The sequence below is a fragment of the Entelurus aequoreus genome, linkage group LG16 (assembly GCF_033978785.1).
Source record: "Entelurus aequoreus isolate RoL-2023_Sb linkage group LG16, RoL_Eaeq_v1.1, whole genome shotgun sequence".
Classification (NCBI taxonomy): domain Eukaryota; kingdom Metazoa; phylum Chordata; class Actinopteri; order Syngnathiformes; family Syngnathidae; genus Entelurus; species Entelurus aequoreus.
This window is the reverse complement of record NC_084746.1, coordinates 762,501-790,328: the sequence shown is the minus strand read 5'-3', so window position 1 is coordinate 790,328 and position 27,828 is coordinate 762,501. Positions and strand designations below refer to the sequence as shown.

The following is a 27,828-nucleotide window of genomic DNA, read 5'->3' as shown; positions in this document are numbered from 1 at the left end:
TCCAGGATTAAGGTGCATTTTTAATTTAAAATGCTTTTAAAAACAATGAACATGAAATAACTTACAACATAAAAAGGACATTGCTTTAAACTTAATACCACAGATATTATTTTTCTGTCAGTGCATTATTAACATAAATAACATTCAAAAGTACACCTGAAGCTTTCATATTTAAATATTTCCCCATAAATACCATAATTTGGTCACAAACTGAAGTGGTAATGCATTTTTTAAGGTATTTTACAGTTTTAAAAGCTTAAAGCTTATAATTGCTCACACTATAATTAATATTCAGGATGTATTGCACATTTTGAAAAAGTTGCCTGCAACATCGTCAGCATCTTTCAGTTCTGATTGTTGCACTTTCTTCCCTGATAACATGCACCTCCAATCAAGCAGCCCAGCTTCGGAATATATGAACAAAGCAAAACTAAATGATCCCTTTCATATTCTATATGCCTTCTGCAAAATGCTGACCATTTAAAATGTGCGCATGTCAACGATGTCGGTTCAAGTATTTCATTTGTCCTAATCATTCCGGCGTTTCAAAGCATGCACACACCTCAGCGGGGTTTCAAGTTTCTGCACAGCATGCTCGTCTGAAGTTGCACTCGCTGATAACAAAGATGCCCAAAGTCCACGACTAAACTAAGCAAGACTCTTGTTTCACTTCTGTACTTTAGAACCTCCACGATGCACAATGTGCATGTTTTAAACATGGAATTCATATTTGTGTCATATTACCATCTTATCTACAATATAGTATTCCATTTCACACCATACAAAAAAAATACCCAGCAGGAACAGGCGAGTACTGGCCCTCTACAAAGATAGATATTACCATGTGTGTGTACTGCTAATGACATGTGATAGATGATACAAGGTGAGAGTGTGGTTTCAATCACTTGTTCTTCTCCTCCAGGCCACTCTCGGCTCTCAGGGCTTGACTGTTGGCTGAAATGAAGCTGATCCAGTGCTTCAGGTCATCTGGAACCGGAGGGCATTCAATCTAATGACACAAAAACACAAACAGCACCATTATTTTACAACTAATTCAACGTTCAAGTCATCTTTAGTAAAAAAACAAAAAAATGGCATCATTGTCTTTGTAGTATCTAATATAGGGCTTGAAAGTGTGACATGGAAAGATATGCATTGTGGTCTTGCTGGACGCTTGTCATGGCTTCATGCCAGACTGTGTGCTGAAGCTTCGTTTTTTTCTTTAACAAGTTCAAAACGTGGCGCAAACGTGCTGCATCAATAACTGCCATAATTGTGGTCATGATGGCTTTAGGAAAAAAGGAGTTGGTGAGATTATTCTCATTTCCAGCATGAAAGCAAAGCCAAAGGAAGTCGGGTTATGTGGTTCATAAAGACAGCCTGGATAGCAACCATGAGAAGATCCAACATGACTTATTGCCATGACCTGGTCCATGTTGGTGTGTTCACGGCGTTTTCAAACTGCTAAGTTTGAATAAAAGCATGTTTTATTCAGTGAGACGCGTAGCATTTAGTAGGCTGTAAGCATTAGTCAAGCTAGCTGCAGGGGAGAAACAACATACAGTATTTTGGAAAAAAGCATGTTGCCTGCTTACTTTTAGTCCTGGGTAAGCACAAAATCAGTGGGTATCATTTTTGGAGCAGTGGCACAGTGATTAAAGTATTTTAAAGAATTAATGAGCTTGTTTTTTCAGGGAATTCTGCTTGTGAAATGAGGCTGGGAACCCTCACTTAATCTCCAACACATAACAGATGAAAGCAATTTGAATGGAGGACAATGATGAGCCTTACAGACCAGTGTTTCCCACACATTCATTTATTTGTGGCGGCCCGCCAAGAAAGAATTACGTCCGCCACAAATAAAAAAATAAAAAATAAATTAAAATATATATATTTTTTGTTGTTGTTGTTGTTGTCCTGTCCAGCTTCTCAGGCAAATCATACAGTTGATGTAGATGCCCATATAGGCTGTTCAGATTTACTTTACAAAAGAGAAGTGTAGGATACTTCTCTTGTTGCCTTATTTGTATTTGACCACTACTGTTTTCTGTTTATTTGTTACTGACTGTGGCAGGACACCTCTGCCTCTGTTTCACTTTATGTTGCTGGTAAATAATATGGTTGTAGTAGTAGGCTAAAGTTAAATTATTTAGTATGCACTAATTAAAGGGGCAGAGCTTTAAGAGACATTTTAGCTTTTATATTTTATAAGATATATTTTTTGTAAGAACCACAATTAATAAATATATTTCAGTGAATAACTTATTGTTCAAATCAAGTGTTGTAATTATATTGTAAAATGGATGACTGGATGGATGGATGTTTAAAACAAAACTGTTATTATTAATTAGTAAGTATACATTTTTTTAGCCTTTTTAGAGAAAATCATATCATTGTAGTAAATTATGCAAATTACTCGATGGTTTCATGGTGACCACGCCCATAGCCACGCCCTCACCGCCACAGGTATCTTGGCAGTTTATGGGAAACACTGCAGACTACATTCAAAAATACATCACCGGCACAAAGATCGACTCAGTTGATGAAATATATGCAAGTTTGGCTTCGACAATGGCGGAAATTCCACCAAGTTAAGTTAAGTTAAGCCTTTGGAATATCAATCAATCAATCAATGTTTATTTATATAGCCCTAAATCACAAGTGTCTCAAAGGGCTGCACAAGCCACAACGACATCCTCGGTACAGAGCCCACATAGGGTACAGTTTGTCTCGGTGCGGTCTCTTGATTTTAGTATGATCCATTCTGTCACAATACTGTGGGTACAGCCATGTAAACAAAACCTACGTCCAGCAGAAACGGGCATGTCCTTTGAAGCCCTACAATTAACTGCCCTTTTTATGTTTTATATCACTTTTTTCATGACTTCTCCTGTTACTTATGCTTTGCACGGTGTCTAACAGTGCCCAAAATGGCACATTATCGTTGCTTTCTTGTTATTTATGCTTTGCACGGTGCCCTGGGAGGCCCAAAAGCATTTAAGAGTGAGAAATTATGTTTTAAACACAAAACATTCCAGATTGAACCAATAAAATGACTTTGTTAGGGATGGGCGATATATGGAATATACTCGATATATGGCGGGTTTGTCTCTGTGCGATATAGAAAATGACTATATGGTGATATTGGAGTATACGTTCTCTCACAGTTGCTTTTAGCTGCGGGCATTACACCACAGGCGTTGCTTACTCTTTCTTGTCTCTCGTTCTCACAGAGACATAAAACAAGCGCACCTTCTTACATACGCCACATACAGTCGCGCGTGCAATGTCATACACTCTCACGGAGCAGAGAGGTAGCAGCGTGGGTAAAGTTAGCTGTGATGCTAGCGGTGCGGTGTAGGTGGTAATACGAGAGAGAGAAGGTGCGAATCTGGTAACAAATGAAGGAAGAATTAATTCTCATAAAAAACAGCAGGGGGTCCATCGTCTGGCGGTGGTTTGGCTTCAAGCGGGAAGATGTTGAACAGACAACCGTAATATGTCAAGTATGCGCCTAAAGCGTTACTACAAAAAGTAGCAGCACTGCTAATTTGTAGCATCATTTGAAAAGTCACCTGCTAGAGAATGAAGAGTGCTTGAAACTTCGCATGTCAACATCTCCGTTCGGTGCCACACCCACAAAATGCCCGAGCAACCATTTCCACATCAACAACGTATGAAACAAATAGTCAACAACAGAAGGAGATAACGTCCGCAGGAACCTACCACATAGTGAAGGACATACACTATTTGATGTCCTATTATGCAGCTCATTTTTATTGGACACTTATTGAAATATTTTGTGTGACATCATGCACAAAAGTGCACTTTATTTGTTTTAAAATATTGTAGTGGCGTTCTGTACAAAAAGTGCACTTTAATTGAGTGTTGTTTTGATATGTCATCTTAGTGACATCATGCACAAAAGTGCACTAATAGCTTGTTTTAAAATGTCTCTGACAATCTTGCACTTTCTCTTTTGAAATTACATGAATGTTTGTGCCACTGCTTAATAACTGTTTCATAAATACACTTTTAGTTGTGATTTCCCTCTCTGCATGAAAGTTTAAAAGTAGCATATATTAATGCAGTATGAAGAAGAATGTTTGAATGTAGGCTGACCATGTTGTGAGATCCCCAAAAGAGGACACACATATATGCGTGCCAAGGCCGGGACTTGGCGAAAATTTGGCAATGATACTCAAACTTGCTTTATAAATAATATATTTATTTAAATGAAGCATTTTTTCTCCTCTGTTGACAGCAGTGTTGGTGCTAGGAATTTTCAAAATGGGGTCCCAGGGACCCCATCAAGTCATAAAAATGGGGTCCCACAGTAAATTTTTGGGGCCCCACTTTTTTGTAAGCGTTTTGAAAACAAATGATAAATGTATACATTATCCTGTTATATCTCACATTCTATATTGTGTTTTGGAAAAAGGTTGTCATAAACGTTACTTAATTCATTAAAAAAATAATAAAAAAAGAAAACATATTTGTATACATATGTAAATGTATTCAGTTATAAACATTCATTCACTTTCTTCTTTCCTTCATGGATCTAAACTTTACCACTGCTGGTAGTTTTTTCTAAGTTTTTATTTAATAAGTTGTAGGTGTATTTATTTCAGTATAAAAGTGTAAAAAGTGTTTTGCTTGGGTCATGAAATGATGATAATGGTGTGCCAGGGCATACATACATTTTATATTTAACGCGTAAATCTCTGGAGTCTACATCAACTTCACATCTAGTCCTCATTTCAAAATATTTTAGTTTTTTTTTTATGTTGTTTTTTTGTTTGTTTATTTTCTGCCCTTTTTTGTCAAACCAAACTATGTTTTTAATGGCAAACACAAATTATGCAAAATCTTCCACCAAAAATATTTGTCTTAGTGTAATATTTGATGTGAAGTAATGGGAACCTTGGATATGTCAATAATTCATAACAACATTGATTTTGATTCAATATTATGTTTGGAGCAATGACAGTTTGAAAATAAAAAAAAACAGCTTTGTTTTATTAGTCAACATTGCAACTGTTTCTAAATGACATTTAACCTTTAAGCTTTTTTATTTCACTTTTGTTATGTTTTTGTTTATTTGAATAGTATTTTTAGAATGTGCCGTGGGCCTTTAAAACATTAGCTGTGGGCCACAAATGGCCTCCGGGGCACACTTTTGACACCCCTGCTATAGATAATAAATTAAATGTGATAAATCTATGGATAAAAAGCAGAGGCTGGCGACGCATGCGCGTTTATCATAACTCTCTCTCTCTCTCTGTCTCTGCCCCTCCTTCAACAATGCTGCAGTTTGTTTTGTTTTTAACCCCTTCTTAACCCTGAACGTACATTGAAAATACACGCAACCCTAACTGAAAATGCCGGACATTTGAGGCATTTAAGAAACTCTATCATACTGCTGTGATTATATGCATCAAGTGTTCATTCAAGGCTAAGGCAAAATATCCAGATACTGTATATATGGTGTATCGTGACAAAAGGCCATATCGCCCAGCCCTACTTTAAGTGAACACAAATATCAAGCAAATACATCCGGATGGTACTATTATTGGTACTATTATTTTCTGTGCAACTCACCTTCCTTTTGCAGACAAAGTCAATAATGCTCTCGGGGCTGCTGCGCACCACACTCTGCTTGCAGAGCAACACGGCCGACACGAAGCCATCTTTCTTGGACACAAAGCGCTGCTCCAAGTAAAACGCCTTGTCATCCCATCCCACCACTTTGGTCCGGATCTCGAAAGCCTCGCCGAACGCCAGGGAGCGGCGGGTAGCGGATAGTGGAGGCCCCCACCACCATCTTGGCCCCCATCCTGAACAAGGCCATGAAGATGCCGTTGCACATGTTGTGGTGGAAGCGGGCGAAGTCACACTCCCTCAGGTAGCGGGAGTTGTTCATGTGGCCTTTGTAGTCCACGTCGTGAGGGAGGACTATGCCGGGCACACTTCCCTCGGCCAGGATGTCCTTCATCTTGGGCTGGAAGAAGGTTGTGACGAAGACCTGCGCCCCTCGCAGGAAGTACCACACGTCCACGGTGCAGAAGAGCAGCAGGAGGACTCCCAGCACCAGCAGCATCATATCTCTGGAACAACACACACTATATTACTAGCATCATATCTCTGGAACAACACACACAATATTACTAGCATCATATCTCTGGAACAACACACACAATATTACTAGCATCATATCTCTGGAACAACACACACAATATTACTAGCATCATATCTCTGGAACAACAAACACAATATTACTAGCTTCATATCTCTGGAACAACACACACAATATTACTAGCATCATATCTCTGGAACACACACAATATTACTAGCATCATATCTCTGGAACAACACACATGATATTACTAGCATCATATCTATGGAACAACACACACAATATTACTAGCATCATATCTCTGGAACAACACACACAATATTACTAGCATCATATCTCTGAAACAACACACACAATATTACTAGCATCATATCTCTGGAACAACACACACAATATTACTAGCATCATATCTCTGGGACAACACACACAATATTACTAGCATCATATCTCTGGAACACACACAATATTACAAGCATCATATCTCTGGAACAACACACACAATATTACTAGCATCATATCTCTGGAACACACACAATATTACAAGCATCATATCTCTGGAACAACACACACAATATTACTAGCATCATATCTCTGGAACAACACACACAATATTACTAGCATCATATCTCTGGAACAACACACACAATATTACTCCATCATATCTCTGGAACAACACACACAATATTACTAGCATCATATCTCTGGAACAACACACACAATATTACTAGCATCATATCTCTGGAACAACACACACGATATTACTAGCATCATATCTCTGGAACAACACACACAATATTACTAGCATCATATCTCTGGAACAACACACACAATATTACTAGCATCATATCTCTGGAACAACACACACAATATTACTAGCATCATATCTCTGGAACAACACACACAATATTACTAGCATCATATCTCTGGAACAACACACACAATATTACTAGCATCATATCTCTGGAACAACACACACAATATTACTGGCATCATATCTCTGGAACAACACACAATATTACTAGCATCATATCTCTGGAACAACACACACAATATTACTGGCATCATATCTCTGGAACAACACACACAATATTACTAGCATCATATCTCTGGAACAACACACACAATATTACTAGCATCATATCTCTGGAACAACACACACAATACTACTAGCATCATATCTCTGGAACAACACACACAATATTACTAGCATCATATCTCTGGAACAACACACACAATATTACTGGCATCATATCTCTGGAACACACACAATATTACTAGCATCATATCTCTGGAACAACACACACAATATTACTGGCATCATATCTCTGGAACACACACAATATTACTAGCATCATATCTCTGGAACAACACACACAATATTACTAGCATCATATCTCTGGAACAACACACACAATATTACTGGCATCATATCTCTGGAACAACACACACAATATTACTAGCATCATATCTCTGGAACAACACACACAATATTACTGGCATCATATCTCTGGAACACACACAATATTACTAGCATCATATCTCTGGAACAACACACACAATATTACTAGCATCATATCTCTGGAACAACACACACAATATTACTAGCATCATATCTCTGGAACAACACACACAATATTACTAGCATCATATCTCTGGAACAACACACACAATATTACTGGCATCATATCTCTGGAACACACACAATATTACTAGCATCATATCTCTGGAACAACACACACAATATTACTAGCATCATATCTCTGGAACAACACACACAATATTACTAGCATCATATCTCTGGAACAACACACACAATATTACTAGCATCATATCTCTGGAACAACACACACAATATTACTAGCATCATATCTCTGGAACAACACACACAATATTGAATCAATTTAAGTGGACCCCGACTTAAACAAATTGAAAAACTTATTGGGGTGTTACCATTTAGTGGTCAATTGTACGGAATATGTACTGTACTGTGCAATCAACTAATAAAAGTCTCAATCAATATTACCAATATTTGCCTTTCAATTACCAGTACAGCAGTGTACTGTCACTGGCAGGTATTCTTTGAACTAATTGGTCTGAGGAGGGCTAAGGACGTGACACAGTTGCTTTAAAAGACGTGAAGTTAAGAAAGAAAGCAAAAGATGTTGTCTTCAACCTTGAAAGGACGACGATGACAGATGCTCGGCCGGTGCTAATGCTAGTCCTCCCCGCTTCACCGTCAAAGACCCGCCGACGTTTAACTGAGCTATTACAAAAAAGAGCAATAAAGAAATGCAACCATTAATGCGTTGGCTTCGTGGCTTTATGGCGACATGGCCTACCGTGCGTAGAGAAGAGAGTTGTAACATTTGATGCTCGGCGGACTGAAGTTGCCGGCAGACTGGCGCCACTTCCGGGGTGGTGTTAACACGTGACTAAGTAACGTTTCGCATTTTATTCTATATATTCTTTGATTTTTACATCATATTCAATTGAATGTATCCGCTATTCATTAAAACGAGTATCAAGAGATTCCTAGCTCTAAGTTATGTTGGTGTATAATATTATAAACACGGACTTCCTCATACGAATCTGACACTTCCGGGTTCGTGATGACGCAACAACGTTAGCGCTGTCACGCCAAATTTCTTCCCTCTACAACCCCCCCCCCCCCCCCCATTTACTTCCGGGGCTGCGTCCAATAAAATCACAAAGTTGCCGGGGGTCTTAACCTGCACGCGACTGTCCTGTTTCGCGCCTGTACAAAAACAAAAACAATAATGGATTTCTTCAGATTCCAGCAGCTGTCAAAGACGAAGTATCCTTCCAGCGACGGGCAGTCAAAGCCGAAGTGCTATCGATCGCTGTCAATGACGTAAGAGGAAACATGACCACGGAAGTAAATGGGGGAGGGAAGACATTTGGCGTGACAGCTCCATAGACATGTTCTAAGGGTACTTAGCATGGAGCGCTACTGCGAGACGCGGGGCCGCCATCTTGGAGTGGTGATCCGCTCCCCTCAATGCAATTCATTTGGCAGGAGCAATGAACTGTCAGCGCATTTCATTCATCTTACCTCACTGAATACCAGGCCCGGCCCTAAACAATCTGGCGCCCTAGGCAAAATTTTAGGTGGCGCCCCCCCCCCCGCCCCCCCCCCCCCACATCGGCAGTGAAGTGTATATACTCACAAGAAACCGAATAGCTTTGTCTTTGACCTTTTTTTTTACTTAAATAAAGCAAATTAACAATCAGAATAGTTAACAAGATTTAAAAAAAATGAATAAATAAATGAATACAAAAATAAAAAATGAATATATGAAATACAATATTTCTTACATACATAAACACAAAATAAAACGTGTCAACAAGTTGCATAAAATACATTAAAAATACAACAAAAATAAGGCACTGCACAAAACAAGATATCAAACCAGTAGGACTTTAACAACTATATTACAAAAAAAGGGGATCCTACAGAGTTCTCTATTTGTGCTTTTTAATATTGCATTAACTAGAATGACTTACAAATTACTGTACACCAGGGAGTACTGTAATTACCTAACGTTACATTATTATTTTCCATAATATTAACCCGACGTTAAAACAGAACTAGCTATTTATTAATAAGCAATTGCCGAATCATGTAACATTAGCTTAATGCTAAAAAGCCAGGTTACTATCACATTCTGTAACAGACAAATAATTTCATGTAGGCTAACGTTACCTACCTGCTACCTCTGTCTTTTTCTCGTTTGTCCTCTTCTTTTCTCTTTTTTCTTCCCTGGGCACCTGACTGTTTTGGCCGTTTTGACATCTTGTGTTGATTTTTTGATGTGGTGACGTCCAAAAAGAGTCATGATACGGGAAGGGAAGGGGCGCACCGTGTGGGGGGAGGAGGGGGCGTAATGTTGTAACAAATAATATTTCTATTAAATAGGCTTTACTTTGCATTTTATTTAACGTGGGATTATTTTTTGTATTTAGAAATAATAGTACCAACTTCTTTTTTTTTTCTTTTTCTCCAACATTTGTGGCACTGGCGTGGCGCCCCCTGATGGACGGCGCCCTTAGCATTTGCCTATACGGCCTATGCCAGGGGCCGGCCCTGTTGAATACCACTAATTTTCACCCGCTTTTTTGTCATAGGCGTAGCTATGATAAATGACACATGTTTTATTATTCATAGTTTGCTTAACAGTAATAGAACATTCTTATATGTTATAAGTGACCAGATGTCCGAGATCAAAACTGGGAATATAATCCCAGAGAAGGGGGGGAAAAAACGGTCAGCTATTTTTTAAATTGAAGAAACAATATGATTAGGTTATATATACATGCTACATAAACAATGTATGAATACATTAGATATCTATAGACTGTATCTCTGTTGCTGCAGCAGCAGAGTTTATTCTGTGTTGACACTTTGTGACACTTGACACAAAAGTGGGTTGGAAAGCTAGTTGTATAATAGTGTATAGCCACTGTCCATCTGATTGTCTAGTTAGCTAACACATATTACCCTCCCTACACAATCTGGACTGTGCTCCTAATTTTTACCCCTGTTGGCTTTTACAATCTTTATCTTCATCATTTATTTCAACGTTATGTTATTCAAGTATGACATTTTTAAGTGTAATTAATTTCATTGACAAGCAATTCTATTATGGTCATACTCTTGTTTGCTAGCAGCTAAGATTTCAGTACCATTGAAGATCTTTGTTCCTTCTCAACTCTGTGCTAATATTATTTTCACAAAATACAACCAATAGTGCGTTAATGTTAAATCTTACTTGTGAAAAGTAATCCCCCGATTCCTGTTTTCAACAGTCTGCTCATTTCAGCAGGAAAACGCTGAACACCATCTTTGTTTTCTAGCTGTCAACTGTCAGTTTAACATCTTTGTTTTCTACCTGTCAACTGTCAGTTTAGCATCTTTGTTTTCTACCTGTCAACTGTCAGTTTAGCATCTTTGTTTTCTACCTGTCAACTGTCAGTTTAGCATCTTTGTTTTCTACTTGTCAACTGTCAGTTTAGCATCTTTGTTTTCTACTTGTCAACTGTCAGTTTAGCATCTTTGTTTTCTACTTGTCAACTGTCAGTTTAGCATCTTTGTTTTCTAGCTGTCAACTGTCAGTTTAGCATCTTTGTTTTCTACCTGTCAACTGTCAGTTTAGCATTTTTGTTTTCTACCTGTCAACTGTCAGTTTAGCATCTTTGTTTTCTAGCTGTCAACTGTCAGTTTAGCATCTTTGTTTTCTACCTGTCAACTGTCAGTTTAGCATCTTTGTTTTCTACCTGTTAACTATCAGTTTAGCATCTTTGTTTTCTACCTGTCAACTGTCAGTTTAACATCTTTGTTTTCTACCTGTCAACTGTCAGTTTAGCATATTTGTTTTCTACCTGTCAACTGTCAGTTTAGCATCTTTGTTTTCTAGCTGTCAACTGTCAGTTTAGCATCTTTGTTTTCTACCTGTCAACTGTCAGTTTAGCATCTTTGTTTTCTACCTGTTAACTATCAGTTTAGCATCTTTGTTTTCTACCTGTCAACTGTCAGTTTAGCATCTTTGTTTTCTACCTGTCAACTGTCAGTTTAGCATTTTTGTTTTCTACCTGTCAACTGTCAGTTTAGCATCTTTGTTTTCTACCTGTCAACTGTCAGTTTAGCATCTTTGTTTTCTAGCTGTCAACTGTCAGTTTAGCATCTTTGTTTTCTACCTGTCAACTGTCAGTTTAGCATCTTTGTTTTCTACCTGTCAACTGTCAGTTCAGCATCTTTGTTTTCTACCTGTCAACTGTCAGTTTAGCATCTTTGTTTTCTACCTGTCAACTGTCAGTTTAGTATCTTTGTTTTCTACCTGTCAACTGTCAGTTTAGGCTGCTCATCACCACTTCAAGATGGCGGCCCAATTTCTCGCGTCACAGTAGCCAATGCTGCGTCTACTTATAAGATGTCAATGGTCAGACTGGCGCGACATTTTATTCTATATATTCTTTGGTTTTTATATCACATTCAATTGAATGTATCCGCCAGTCATTAAAATGAGCATCAAGAGATTCCTAGCTCTAAGTTATGTTGGTGTATAATATTAGAAACACGGACTTCCTTATACGAATCTGACACTTCCGGGTTAGTGATGACGCAACAATGTTGGCGCTCTATCTACTCTTCCTAATCAAATGTATTGATACTTATGATGAAAACTCATATTTCACTTCACCTAGTCGGCATTTTATATACATCTAAAAGCAGAGGTCGAAGAATAGTTGCCACACTCGTGTAATATTCTTATACATGTTTAATTGAGAAGTGATGGCTCTATTTCAGGACATTAAATACAAACACTGACTGCAATGTTAGAGTGGGGATATGTTTCATAAGTAAAGTACAATTTAAATGTTGCCAGTCATAAAAATAAAAAACAAACAAATCCTCACCTTCCTTCTTGTCGTCAAAGTAGTTCTAATCATGATAAAAGTTGGAAACCGCAGCACAAACTCACCCAAACAACTTGAAAGTAGGACAAGGCCTCTGTTGACATCTTTCCATTTTAATGTCATGATTTATTTATATATACTGACAATAAGTCACTTCAGCTTTTAAAGGGGCAAGGTGGTGGCACATATATTTTAATTAAAAAAAAAAAAAAAAATATATATATATATATATATATATATATATATATATATATATATATATATATATATATATATATATGTATGTATGTACCGTATTTTTCGGACTATAAGTGGCAGTTTTTTTCATAGTTTGGCCGGGGGTGCGACTTATACTCAGGAGCGACTTATGTGTGAACACATTAGCGTAAAATATCGTATAATATTATTGATGTCATTGACGTAAGAGACTAGACGTATAAGATTTCATGGGATTTAGCGATTAGGAGTGACAGATTGTTTGGTAAACGTATAGCATGTTCTATATGTTATAGTTATTTGAATGACTCTTACCATAATATGTGAGGTTAACATGCCAGTTGGTTATTTATGCCTCATATAACGTACACTTATTCAGCCTGTTGTTCACTATTCTTTACACATTTTAAATTGCCTTTCAAATGTCTATTCTTGCTGTTGGCTTTTATCAAATACATTTCCCCAAAAAATGCGACTTATACTCCAGTGCGACTTATATGTGTTTTTTTCCTTCTTTATTATGCATTTTCAGCCGGAGCGACTTATACTTCGAAAAATATGGTATGTATATATATATATGTATGTATGTATGTATGTATGTATGTATGTATGTATGTATGTATATATATATATATATATGTATGTATATGTATGTATACACACACATATATATATATATGTATATACACATACATACATATATATGTATACATATATATATATATATACATATATATATGTATGTATACATATATATATATATGTGTATATATATATATATATATATATATATATATGTATATATATATATATGTATATATATATGTATGTATACATACTGTATATATATAATATATATATTTATGTATGTATATACTAATATATATATATATATATATATATATATATATATATATATATATATATATATATATATATATATATATATATATATATACACACACATATATGTTTGAATGTGTAAACAAACATGATAACACTGATCACAGCATATCATAGCCAACTTTAAATCCCATGAAAATATGCCCCCTAATGACTAGTGAGCAACAAATGTGACGCAGAAAAAAAGGCACAACTTGAACTTCTTGGCTCATAAATCCCAACTCTTATTGTCCTAACGTTGATGTTGATTCATTTGTGTTTGTCCTGCAGGCCACACTCTGCTCTCAGCGTCTGACTGCTGGCTGAGATGAAGTTGACCCAATGCTGGAGGTCATCAGGGAACTGTGGACGTTCCACCTAGAAGGAGTATAAGAGTCAGGTGTATATATATCTACATACATGTATGCAGAAATGAAGTGAGCGTGTTGTGGTGGTCTTACTCTGCGCTTACAGAGATGCTGCATGATCCTGTCAGGGCTGCTGCGCAGCACACTCTGCTTGCAGTACATGACGGCACACACCCGCCCGTCTCCGCGGGACACGAACCTCTGCTCCAGGAAGAAGGCTTTGTCGTCCCAGGTGACCACGCGACTCTTCAGCTCGTAGCCCTCGCCCACGCACAGAGCCCTGCGGTAGCGAATGGTGGTGGCGCCCACCACCATGGAGGCCTTCAGCGCCCGCAGCGCCTTGAAGACGCCGTTACGCGCGTACAGCGAGAAGCGAGCAAAGTCGCACTCGCGCAGGTAGCGGGCGTTGTTCATGTGACACATGTCCATGTCGCGGGGGGAGACGTAGCCGCTCACCACCTGCTCCGCCGTCACGTCCCACACGGGAGGTTGCAGCCACGCCCGCAGCAGCACGGCGGCAGCACGCAGGAAGTAAAACACGTCCAGGCTGCAAAGCAGAGCCAGCAAGCTGCCGAGCAGCAGCAGCAGCAGCCACATGCCTGCAAGGGACATTAGCAGCATTCTAAATATACTTGCTGACCTGACGCACGAGTGCTGCCCTCACAGCCTTGGCACATGTATAGCACATTAGCAGCATTCTAAATATACTTGCTGACCTGACGCACGAGTGCTGCCCTCACAGCCTCGGCACATGTGGAGCACATTAGCAGCATTCTAAATATACTTGCTGACCTGACGCACGAGTGCTGCCCTCACAGCCTCGGCACATGTATAGCACATTAGCAGCATTCTAAATATACTTGCTGACCTGACGCACGAGTGCTGCCCTCACAGCCTTGGCACATGTGGAGCACATTAGCAGCATTCTAAATATACTTGCTGACCTGACGCACGAGTGCTGCCCTCACAGCCTTGTCACATGTGGAGCACATTAGCAGCATTCTAAATATACTTGCTGACCTGACGCACGAGTGCTGCCCTCACAGCCTCGGCACATGTGGAGCACATTAGCAGCATTCTAAATATACTTCCTGACCTGACGCACGAGTGCTGCCCTCAAAGCCTTGGCACATGTGGAGCACATTAGCAGCATTCTAAATATACTTGCTGACCTGACGCACGAGTGCTGCCCTCACAGCCTCGGCACATGTGGAGCACATTAGCAGGATTCTAAATATACTTGCTGACCTGACGCACGAGTGCTGCCCTCACAGCCTTGGCACATGTGGAGCACATTAGCAGCATTCTAAATATACTTGCTGACCTGACGCACGAGTGCTGCCCTCACAGCCTCGGCACATGTGGAGCACATTAGCAGGATTCTAAATATACTTGCTGACCTGACGCACGAGTGCTGCCCTCACAGCCTCGGCACATGTGGAGCACATTAGCAGCATTCTAAATATACTTGCTGACCTGACGCACGAGTGCTGCCCTCACAGCCTCGGCACATGTGGAGCACATTAGCAGCATTCTAAATATACTTGCTGACCTGACGCACGAGTGCTGCCCTCACAGCCTTGGCACATGTGGAGCACATTAGCAGCATTCTAAATATACTTGCTGACCTGACGCACGAGTGCTGCCCTCACAGCCTCGGCACATGTGGAGCACATTAGCAGCATTCTAAATATACTTGCTGACCTGACGCACGAGTGCTGCCCTCACAGCCTCGGCACATGTATAGCACATTAGCAGCATTCTAAATATACTTGCTGACCTGACGCACGAGTGCTGCCCTCACAGCCTCGGCACATGTATAGCACATTAGCAGCATTCTAAATATACTTGCTGACCTGACGCACGAGTGCTGCCCTCACAGCCTTGGCACATGTGGAGCACATTAGCAGCATTCTAAATATACTTGCTGACCTGACGCACGAGTGCTGCCCTCACAGCCTCGGCACATGTGGAGCACATTAGCAGCATTCTAAATATACTTGCTGACCTGACGCACGAGTGCTGCCCTCACAGCCTTGGCACATGTGGAGCACATTAGCAGCATTCTAAATATACTTGCTGACCTGACACACGAGTGCTGCCCCCGCAGCCTCGGCACATGTGGAGCACATTAGCAGCATTCTAAATATACTTGCTGACCTGACGCACGAGTGCTGCCCTCACAGCCTCGGCACATGTATAGCACATTAGCAGCATTCTAAATATACTTGCTGACCTGACGCACGAGTGCTGCCCTCACAGCCTTGGCACATGTGGAGCACATTAGCAGCATTCTAAATATACTTGCTGACCTGACGCACGAGTGCTGCCCTCACAGCCTCGGCACATGTGGAGCACATTAGCAGCATTCTAAATATACTAGCTGACCTGACGCACGAGTGCTGCCCTCACAGCCTCGGCACATGTATAGCACATTAGCAGCATTCTAAATATACTTGCTGACCTGACGCACGAGTGCTGCCCTCACAGCCTCGGCACATGTATAGCACATTAGCAGCATTCTAAATATACTTGCTGACCTGACGCACGAGTGCTGCCCTCACAGCCTCGGCACATGTATAGCACATTAGCAGCATTCTAAATATACTTGCTGACCTGACGCACGAGTGCTGCCCTCACAGCCTCGGCACATGTGGAGCACATTAGCAGCATTCTAAATATACTTGCTGACCTGACGCACGAGTGCTGCCCTCACAGCCTTGGCACATGTGGAGCACATTAGCAGGATTCTAAATATACTTGCTGACCTGACGCACGAGTGCTGCCCTCACAGCCTTGGCACATGTGGAGCACTCTTGGAAGGAAGTGTGTGCAAATGCTAACATTGATTTCTTAAAGGAGTCATGTTAGGATTCTTTTCTACATGTCCTTGTGGTCTACATAACATGTAATGATGATTCTTTGCTCAAAATGTTGCATAGATGATGTTTTACACATCATCTGACCGTCTCTTCAGGATGTGCCGTTTTGTGGGTGGTTTTATTTAATTGCCTCCACTTGGACTACGTTTTCTTTATAAAAACAATAAACATTACTACTACTACTACTAATGATATCTGTCCTCAGACATGTTGTCATGTTAGAGAAACATACTACTACTTATAATAATGGGCTCTGTACCGAGGATGTTGTTGTGGCTTGTGCAGCCCTTTGAGACACTTGTGATTTAGGGCTATATAAATAAACATTGATTGATTGATTGATTCCTGTCTGTTGTAGTTGTTTTTTACAGGGATAGAAGTTCAAACTACAGTGGTGGTCAAAAGTGTACGTACACTTGTAAAGAACATCATGTCATGGCTGTCTTGACTTTACAATCATTTCTTATTATTTAGTGATGTAGTGATTGGAGCACATACTTGTTGCTCACAAAAAACATTCATGAAGTTTGCTTCTTTTATGAATTTATTATGGCTCTACTAAAAATGTGAGGATGAAAAGTATACATACAGCAATGTTAATATTTGCTTCCTTGGCAAGTTGACCTGCAATAAGGCGCTTTTGGTAGCCATCCACAAGCTTCTGCTTGACCACTTGACCACTAAATTGCAGTTCAGCTAAATGTGTTGCTTTTCTGACATGGACTTGTTTCTTCAGCATTGTCCACACCTTTAAGTCAGGACTTTCTAAAACCTTCATTCTAGCCTGATTTAGCCATTCCTTTACCACTTTTGAGGTGTGTTTGGGGTAGGGGTGTAACTAAGGCTGAAACGACGCGTCGACATAGTCGACGTCATCGGTTACGTAAATACGTCGACGCCGTTTTTGTGCGTCGACGCGTCGCATATTTACGTCACACCTTTGTATTCTTTTTGTACTGTTTTGTACTACTTTTGTACTTATTTGATTGTTGAAATGTTGAAATGTATAAATAAAACTTATAAAAAAAATAAAAAATAAAAATAAAAAAAGTAAACGAACACATTGTCCTATCAAGATGGTGATAAATGTCACTTTTATTCAACTATATATATATTTTTTTTATTTTATTTTATTTTATTTTATTTTTATTATTATTATTTAATTTAATTTAATTTATTTATTTTTATTATTATTATTTTTTTATTTTTTTCCAGGCCAAAAGTTTGGACACACCTTTTCTTTCAATGCGTGTTCATGACTATTTACATTGTAGATTGTCACTGAAGGCATCAAAACCATGAACGAACACATGTAGAGTTATGTACTTAACAAAAAAAGGTGAAATAATGATTACGGCTTTGCACACTCTCGGCATTCTCTCAATGAGCTTCAAGAAGTAGTCACCTGAAATGGTTTTCACTCCACAGGTTGATTAGTGGAATTTCTTGCTTCATCAGTGGGGTTGGGACCATCAGTTGTGTTGTGAAAGAGAAGGTGTGTCCAAACGTATGGCCTGTACTGTGTGTATATATATATATATATATATATATATATATATATATATATATATATATATATATATATATATATATATATGTGTATATTAGGGTTGTACGGTATACCAGTATTAGTATAGTACCGCCATACTAATGTACCATATTCAGTACTATACCGCCTCTGAAAAGTACCGGTCCCCCAACCCAACCACTGGTCCTTAATAATGTTGACAAAATAATAGGTGTATAAATGACACAATATGTTACTGCATACGTCAGCAGACTAATTAGGAGCCTTTGTTTGTTTACTTAGTACTAAAAGACAAGTTGTCTTGTATGTTCACTATTTTATTTAAGGACAAACGTGCAATAAGAAACATATGTTTAATGTATCCTAAGATTTTTTGTTAAAATAAAGCCAATAATGCAAAAAAAAAAAAATAAATAAAAAAAATAAATTTACGTCGCACTACCGTCATGGCGGACCGCAAAGCAGACGATCAAAGCAGACGATGCGAGCGGTGCGAGCGAGGGGGAAAAGCATGCCAAAAGTGGTCAAAAGTGTGGGAGTATTTCAATACACGGCCTAATAATGTTGTTGTATGCACACTGTGTCGAGCGGGAATGGCCCTATCATAGCAGCACAACGGCTATGAACCAACATTTGAAAAGAAAACCATCAACTAGTCAATCGTCCGCGCGAGTATACGTTGTCATCATTACACAAAAACATGAATGTGTCATTTGTATCTGCTAGGGGTGTAACGGTACGCGTTTTGTATTGAACCCTTTCGGTACGGGGGCTTTCGGTTCGGTACGGGGGGTGTACCGAACCAGTTTCTAAGCTAAAGCTAACTTTAGCTGCTAAAGTGTTAACAAGCTGCTTCACTCCTTCTGCCTCTGTCTCAGCACGCAGCATTGTCCCACCCACACAACCATCTGATTGGTACACACGCAGCATTGTCCCACCCACACAACCATCTGATTGGTACACACAAAGCATTGTCCCACCCACACAACCATCTGATTGGTACACACAAAGCATTACCAGCCAATCAGCAGTGCGTATTCAGAGCGCATGTAGTCAGCGTGGAGCAGATAGGTGTTTAGCAGGTGAGCATCAGGCAGCGGACTCTCCCAAATGATAATAAACACCTCCCAGTCAACTACTAGTAACATCACTTATGAGCCCGTTGACCTTCTAGAAACTTCAACTGCAGCTCACTCGCAGTCCTGGCTTGAGGTGAAGACTAATTAGCTCTCAGTTCCAGCCACATCGACCCTTCTGAGCGCCTATTTTCAGCTGCTGAGAATATTGTAACAAGAAAAGAAGCAGAGCATGTAGACATGCTAACCTTTCTTCATTACAACTGTTAGTCACTCACTGGAATGAGTAGAATGGGTTATTGTGTTGGACTGGATGTTAATTTTGCACATTTTAAAAGCAATACTTAATGTTTACAGTGCTCCAGAATATTTAGATTGGCACTTTTTTGTATTGATGTTTATCTTTATTTTGCACATTTTAGCAAATAAGCAATACTTTCACTTTTGTTGAAATGTTTACACTGTTGTTACAGAATATTTCGTTTTGCACTTTTTTGTATTGGATGTTTATCTTTATTTTTGCACATTTTAAAGCAAAATAAGCAATACTTTTACTTTTGAAATGCTTATACTATTGCAGAATATTAAGATTTGCACTGATGTTGACTTTTATATTTGCACAGTAAAAAGCAAATAAGCTACTTTAATTTTGTTAAATGTTAAAAGTTGTAATGTTTACATTGTTACAGAATATTTAGTCACGTTGTTGTCAATGTTGACTGAGTGGCCATACTTCTTTCTTTTTGTAAATAAAAGCCATGCCTTTTGAAAAAACGGGCCTACATTTATTTTTTCATCTTCATTTTGAATAAAAAAAATAATCGGTAAAAGGAAAATTAATCTATAAATTAATCGAAAAAAATAATCTACAGATTAACCGATTAATCGAAAAAATAATCTATAGATTAATCGATAGAAAAATAATCGTTAGCTGCAGCCTTAGGTGTAACGGTACACAAAAATGTACGTACCTCGGTTTCGAGGTCACGGTTCGGTTCATTTTCGGTACAGTAAGAAAACAACAATATATACATTTTTGGGTTATTTATTTACCAAATTTGCAAAATCTTCCACCAAAAATATTTTTCTTAGTGTAATATTTGATGTGAAGTAATGGGAACCTTGGATAGGTCAATAATTCATAATAACATTGATTTTGATTCAATATTATGTTTTGAGCAATGACAGTTTGAAAGAAAAAAAAACAGCTTTGTTTTATTAGTCAACATTGCAACTTTTTCTAAATGACATTTAACCTTTAAGCTTTTTTTATTTCACTTTTGTTATGTTTTTGTTATTTGAATAGTATTTTTAGAATGTGCCGTGGGCCTTTAAAACATTAGCTGCGGGCCACAAATGGCCTCCGGGGCACACTTTTGACACCCCTGCTATAGATAATAAAACATTAAATGTGATAAATCTATGGATAAAAGCAGATGCGCGTTTATCATAACTCTCTCTCTCTCTCTCTCTGTCTCTGCCCCTCCCTCACCAATGCTGCTGTTTGTTTTGTTTTTAACCCTTCTTAACCCTGAACGTACATTGAAAATACCCTAACTCAAAATGCCGGACATTTGAGGCATTTAAGAAACTCCGCCCTGACAGCTCGGCAAAGAGGACATGTCCGGTGAAAAGAGGACGTATGGTCAGTCTATCCTAGCCCGTTAGCTGCTAGCATGCCGTGTGTTGTGCCTCGGTGTGCATTGTTTACACAACGTGCGTACGCTACTTAATATGTACATGTGGAAACTCGTTCGGTACACTCCGAACCGAACCAGAACCCCCGTACCGAAACGGTTCAATACAAATACACGTACCGTTACATCCCTAGTTTGGGGTCATTGTCCTGTTGGAACACCCAACAAGACCCAACCTCCGGGCTGATGGTTTTAGCTTGTCCTGAAGAATTTGGAGCTAATCCTCCTTTTTCATTGTCACATTTAAAGCAGCAGTTCCATTAACAGCAAAACAGGCCCAAAGCATAATACTACCACCACCATGCTTGACGGTAGGAATGGTGTTCCTGGGATTAAAGGCCTCACCTTTTCTCCTCCAAACATATTGCTGGGTATTGTGGCCAAACAGCTCACTTTTTGTTTCATTTTCTGACATGACATGGACAAAGATAAGACCTTCTGGCATGACATCATGTTCTTCACAAGTGTATGTAACTTTTGACCACGACTATACCAAACTTTGTAATAGGAATGGCAACACCAGAGGATGCATGTGCATGTTGTGGCTTGTGCAGCCCTTTGAGACATTTGTGATTAAGGGCTATATAAGTAAACTTTGATTGATTGATGTAGAAGACAGTCTGCCCCACAACAAAAGGATAGAGACAAAAAAGCTTATTGACTACAACGTTGGACTCGCGCAAAGCTCCTAGGGTGAAACCTGACCATTTTATTTTTAGAGATATCCACTGATGTCATCAATTAGGAAAACGTCACAAGTTGGGCAAGTCCCAAACAGCCTGGTTGGAGGTATAGAAAGGTTTATTTGAATAAATAAAAATAAACATAGATGTCTGAAACAGTTATCCAATGTATGCATCATAGTGTTTGTAGCCAAAGCTCATTTACAACAACAACAACACAGATCTAACATCATTAAAATAGGAAAATAAAAAGAATAAGGCAAAGAGGAGTCGATAATAATGATAATAGTAATAATACAGACAAAGTGCAAACTAGATAAAAGCCAATATTAATAATAATAATAATAATAATACAGACAAAGTGCAGACTAGATAAAAGCCAATAATAATAATAATAATAATAATAATAATAATAATACTGACAAAGTGCAAACTAGATAAAAGCCAATAATAATAATAATAATAATACAGACAAAGTGCAGACTAGATTAAAGCCAATAATATTATTAATAATAATAATAATATAATAATAATAATAATACAGACAAAGTGCAGACTACATAAAAAAAACTATTAGTAAAAACTAAACATGTGAACATTTTTAGTATGAAGGAAGGCAAGATTGTTTTCTAAACATCTCTGCCATGCCTCAATGATTTGATTTCAATTTCCTGGACTTATGCAGATCCCAAATACACAACAAGGGGTACCAATGAGAAAAGTTTGTTTAAAGCATTGAAATGACTTTAATCTCTCAACTGAATTGTAAATATTTAATATTTTGCAGTGAAATGATCAGGATATCATTTTTCCCACGTGTTGCATTTCCTCCCAATATTTCAACTCAGTCTGGCCACACATGCAAACTCTTGACTTCATCTCACATCATTAAGTACAGTAGAGAGGAAAAAAATAGTTTTAACTGACTAGTTGAGAGGACGACAGAGTCAAAACAGGTTTTACAAGATGAGCAAGTTGCGGGATTATTACGCACAAAGTTATGCTTTAACACGCACAAACTACATTTTAATGAATGTGCCAAAATCATGTCACTAATCTACCTTCATTATTCACATGTCACTAATCTACCTTCATTATTCACATGTCACTAATCTACCTTCATTATTCACATGTCACTAATCTACCTTCATTATTCACATGTCACTAATCTACCTTCATTATTCACATGTCACTAATCTACCTTCATTATTCACATGTCACTAATCTACCTTCATTATTCACATGTCACTAATCTACCTTCATTATTCACATGTCACTAATCTACCTTCATTATTCACATGTCACTAATCTACCTTCATTATTCACATGTCACTAATCTACCTTCATTATTCACATGTCACTAACCTACCTTCATTATTCACATGTCACTAATCTACTTCATTATTCACATGTCACTAATCTCCTTCATTATTCACATGTCACTAATCTAACTTCATTATTCACATGTCACTAACCTACCTTCATTATTCACATGTCACTAATCTAACTTCATTATTCACATGTCACTAACCTACCTTCATTATTCACATGTCACTAATCTAACTTCATTATTCACATGTCACTAATCTACCTTCATTATTCACATGTCACTAATCTACCTTCATTATTCACATGTCACTAATCTACCTTCATTATTCACATGTCACTAATCTACCTTCATTATTCACATGTCACTAATCTACCTTCATTATTCTAAGACAGGGGTGTCAAACTCATTTTAAATGGGGGGCCACATGGAGAAAAATCTACTCCCAAGTGGGCCGGACCGGTAAAATCACGGCATGATAACTTAAAAATAAAGACAACTTCAGTGAACAATGGGAGACCGGCTTTCTGCTCCGCTGCTCCTAGTCTGTGGAACACTCTCCCTGACCACCTGAGGGCACCACAGACTGTGGATGCTTTTAAAAAAGGCTTAAAAACCCTTCTTTTTAAAAAAGCCTTTTTTTTTTTTTTTTTTAGATATATGCATACTAGTTTTAGCTATTTGGCTGTTCTAGTTTTATTTATTTTTTATTATCTTTTTATTTTTTCTAATTTATTTATTTATTTTATTTTATTTTTTTAATACACTGTAGCACTTTGAGGTTGTTTACTCTATGTAAAGTGCTTTTTACAAATAAAATCTATTATTATTATTATTATTAAAAAAATAATATAAAAACCTAATTACAGGATGTTATTTATGTAGTTTGCTTACATCGTGTAGTATATTTTTTATATTTTTTTAACATATGTAGCATAATCTAGAAAGACACAAATAATTGCTATTGTGACATCTAGTGGACACAATTAAAACAGCAGTTTCTTTCATTCAAAAATTTCGGCTCATTTTTATACTTAGTAAACTCATCCCGCGGGCCGGATAAAACCTGTTCACGGGCCTGATCCGGCCCACGGGCCTTACGTTTGACACCCCTGTTCTAAGACCTAAGTGCAGTACATTGGTATCCAGCCATCCATTTTCTACCGCTTGTCCCTTTATTATACAAACCCCGTTTCCATATGAGTTGGGAAATTGTGTTAGATGTAAATATAAACGGAATACAATGATTTGCAAATCCTTTTCAAGCCATATTCAGTTGAATATGCTACAAAGACAACATATTTCATGTTCAAACTCATAAAACATTTTTTTTTTGCAAATAATCATTAACTTTATAATTTGATGGCAGCAACACGTGACAAAGAAGTTGGGAAAGGTGGCAATAAATACTGATAAAGTTGAGGAATGCTCATCAAACACTTATTTGGAACATCCCACAGGTGAACAGGCTAATTGGGAACAGGTGGGTGCCATGATTGGGTATAAAAGTAGATTCCATGAAATGCTCAGTCATTCACAAACAAGGATGGGGCGAGGGTCACCACTTTGTCAACAAATGCCTGAGCAAATTGTTGAACAGTTTAAGAACAACCTTTCTCAAGCAGCTATTGCAAGGAATTTAGGGATTTCACCATCTACGCTCCGTAATATCATCAAAGGGTTTAGAGAATGTGGAGAAATCACTGCACGTAAGCAGCTAAGCCCGTGACCTTCCATCCCTCAGGCTGTACTGCATCAACAAGTGTGTGTAAAGGATATCACCACATGGGCTCAGGAACACTTCAGAAAGCCAGTCAGTAACTACAGTTGGTCGCTACATCTGTAAGTGCAAGTTAAAACTCTCCTATGCAAGGCGAAAACCGTTTATCAACAACACCCAGAAACACCGTCGGCTTGGCTGGGCCTGAGCTCATCTAAGATGGACTGATACAAAGTGGAAAAGTGTTCTGTGGTCTGACGAGTCCACATTTGAAATTGTTTTTGGAAACTGTGGACGTCGTGTCCTCCGGACCAAAGAGGAAAAGAACAATCCGGATTGTTATAGGTTGAAAGTGTAAAAGGCAGCATGTGTGATGGTATGGGGGTGTATTAGTGGCCAAGACATGGGTAACTTACACATCTGTGAAGGCACCATTAATGCTGAAAGGTACATACAGCTTTTGGAGCAACATATGTTGCCATCTAAGCAACGTTACCATGGACGCCCCTGCTTATTTCAGCAAGACAATGCCAAGCCACGTGTTACATCAACGTGGCTTCATAGTAAAAGAGTGCGGGTACTAGACTGGCCTGCCTGTAGTCCAGACATTGAAAATGTGTGGCACCTAAAATATGAGAAGGGAGACTGTTGAACAACTTAAGCTGTACATCAAGCAAGAATGGGAAAGAATTCCACTTCAAAAATGTGTCTCCTCACTTCCCAAACCTTTACTGAGTGTTGTTAAAAGGAAAGGCCATGTAACACAGTGGTGAACATGCCCTTTCCCAACTACTTTGTCACGTGTTGCAGCCATGAAATTATAAGTTAATTATTAATTGCAAAAAAAAAAAAAAGTTTATGAGTTTGAACATGAAATATGTTGTCTTTGTAGCATATTCAACTGAATATGGCTTGAAAAGGATTTGCAAATCATTGTATTCCGTTTATATTTACATCTAACACCATTTCCCAACTCATATGGAAACGGGGTTTGTAGATAAAATCATGGTTTAGCACACAAAATAACATGCAACCTCTAGCGAGTGCACATATTTCCTTGTTAAGTGAATGTTTGTAAAAGAAATACAACTTTTAGTGACATGAAGAGTCATTAGTAACAAGTCAAGTTTTGCACACACTCTTCTAAAACTCTTAAACTAGCAGCTAAGTCGCTAGCTTGGCAGCTAACATTCATCACGATGACAATTAGAGCGCAGAATAATGTTTGAAACTATTGACGAGAGGCTGAAACTCACCTTAGTAGTTTAGTTGCTGCTGGAACAACTTAAATGTCTCGCAAAGGCAAATCCTTGCGAGACATTTTTGCAGAGTCAAGTCGCGTGTTGATGTAGTCCAACTACTTCCGGCTAGGCTTTTCAACAAAATACCACACAGAATAACAATCAAATTCAAATGAAGGCACACAGCAATGATGCGTCAGCCAAAATTCACGGGTTTGTATTTATTTGATTATTTCAAATATTGTTTTGTCATTTTGCAACATATCCAAGGACATTTAAATGTGAACTTTCTACTTCCTGGATGACCAAACCGAATGTGACGCAACAACATGGACGACGATTGACACGTGTTTTGTTTTTTTAATTCTGTAACCGAGGGTTTATAAATGCCGCCTATACTGTATGAAACTACAAAATAACAAACACGGAGGCTCCAGTTTATTTACCTTCTTTCAAAAACCTCCGCTCCGCTACAACGTGTCATCACTTCCGCTCTTAGCGCCTTCAAAATAAGAGCTCAAGGCATATACTGTATAACAGTGTATAACAGGAACTTAACATCACAGAGGAAAGCCCATAAAAATAGGTAACAATTTCATAAACCTTTATTTATATAAATCCCAACATTTACAAACAATTGATAAATAATAATAATCAAAATAAGTACAAAAAGAGTAACTAAATAAGTACAAAAAGAGTAACTAAAATTAAAATGCAAAATATATATATACGTAACAAAGTTGCCACACAATGTTTCAAACATAGCTGTGGTTTCAAACTTCATCACAAAAGGAAAGAGGAACGCTGCTCAGGTCTCACAGTGAAAAAGTCATCTAAAAAGAGGTGCTCTTTGGAAAAGGGACACAAATTCAACAAAAATGCAAAAAACAAACACAAGACACTATTCAGTTAAAATGACTTTAGTATTTACGGCACGTCTTAATGGCCCCGACGTGTTTCAACCATCCGGCCTTCATCAGGGGTACGCATCTCAAAGTAGGACATGATCTTAAAAGAGGGGTGTCAAAGTCATTTTAGATGGGGGGCCACATGGAGACAAATCTACTCCCAAGTGGGCTGGACTGGTAAAATCACGGCACTATAATTTAAAAATAAAGACAACTTCAGATTACCATGAATTGATTTACGTGGACCCCGACTTAAACAAGTTGAAAAAGTTATTGGGGTGTTACCATTTAGTGGTCAATTGTACGGAATATGTACTGTACTGTGCAATCTACTAATAAAAGTTTCAATCCATCAAATTGTTTTCTTTGTTTAAAAATAGAACAAGCACATTTTGAAAATGTACAAATCATAATGTTGTTTTTTGTTGCACCTACATGTTGCAGTTAATAGTATTCTATCTTTATTTGTCATTATTTATACTTCCTGAATAAATGATGTGATAAAGTTCATCAGTCAACTTATTGGTGTTCATTTTCAATCTATCAAGATAAAAAATAATATCAAAATCAAATTACAGGATGTTATTTATGTAGTTTGATCATTTTCCTGGACTGATGTACTAACATGTGGTTTATTTTGTACACATGTAGCATCATCTACAAAGATACAAAGAACTGCTATTGTGACATCTAGTGGACACATTTAGAACAGCAGTTTCTTTCATTCAA

General features: G+C 38.2%; 2 protein-coding genes across 4 annotated transcripts; both read right to left on the bottom strand.

Annotated features, from left to right (window-relative positions):
• On the bottom strand, positions 1-8,767 carry LOC133631235 (protein THEM6-like). Its single transcript, XM_062023395.1, is given in 5 exon segments — positions 1-1,009; positions 5,602-5,793; positions 5,795-6,107; positions 8,310-8,399; positions 8,476-8,767. Coding segments are annotated over 3 exon segments (609 nt in total). The 5' UTR covers positions 6,104-6,107; positions 8,310-8,399; positions 8,476-8,767; the 3' UTR covers positions 1-901.
• Positions 8,768-13,755: 4,988 nt separating this feature from the next.
• Positions 13,756-26,322, bottom strand: LOC133631234 (protein THEM6-like). 3 transcript variants are annotated; one of them, XM_062023391.1, is made up of 3 exons: positions 26,207-26,322; positions 14,131-14,636; positions 13,756-14,047 (listed from the first exon to the last, which is right to left on the bottom strand). In XM_062023391.1, exons 2-3 carry the CDS (start codon positions 14,632-14,634, stop codon positions 13,940-13,942), a joined length of 612 nt encoding a protein of 203 aa, XP_061879375.1. In that variant the 5' UTR covers positions 14,635-14,636; positions 26,207-26,322; the 3' UTR covers positions 13,756-13,939. The 3 variants fall into 3 exon arrangements, with proteins under 3 accessions (XP_061879375.1, XP_061879378.1, XP_061879376.1); XM_062023394.1 differs by having other exon boundaries at positions 14,142-14,636; XM_062023392.1 differs by lacking the exon at positions 26,207-26,322 and adding an exon at positions 18,325-18,419.
• Between the last annotated feature and the right edge of the window lie 1,506 nt (positions 26,323-27,828).

Bases quoted from the DNA above. Each gene is read 5' to 3' on its own strand.
- LOC133631234 (XM_062023391.1), bottom strand. From the start codon at position 14,634: ATGTGGCTGCTGCTGCTGCTGCTCGGCAGCTTGCTGGCTCTGCTTTGC. The intron at 14,048-14,130 runs GTAAGACCACCA...TACTCCTTCTAG, and splicing joins AGCATCTCTGTAAGCGCAGA to GTGGAACGTCCACAGTTCCC.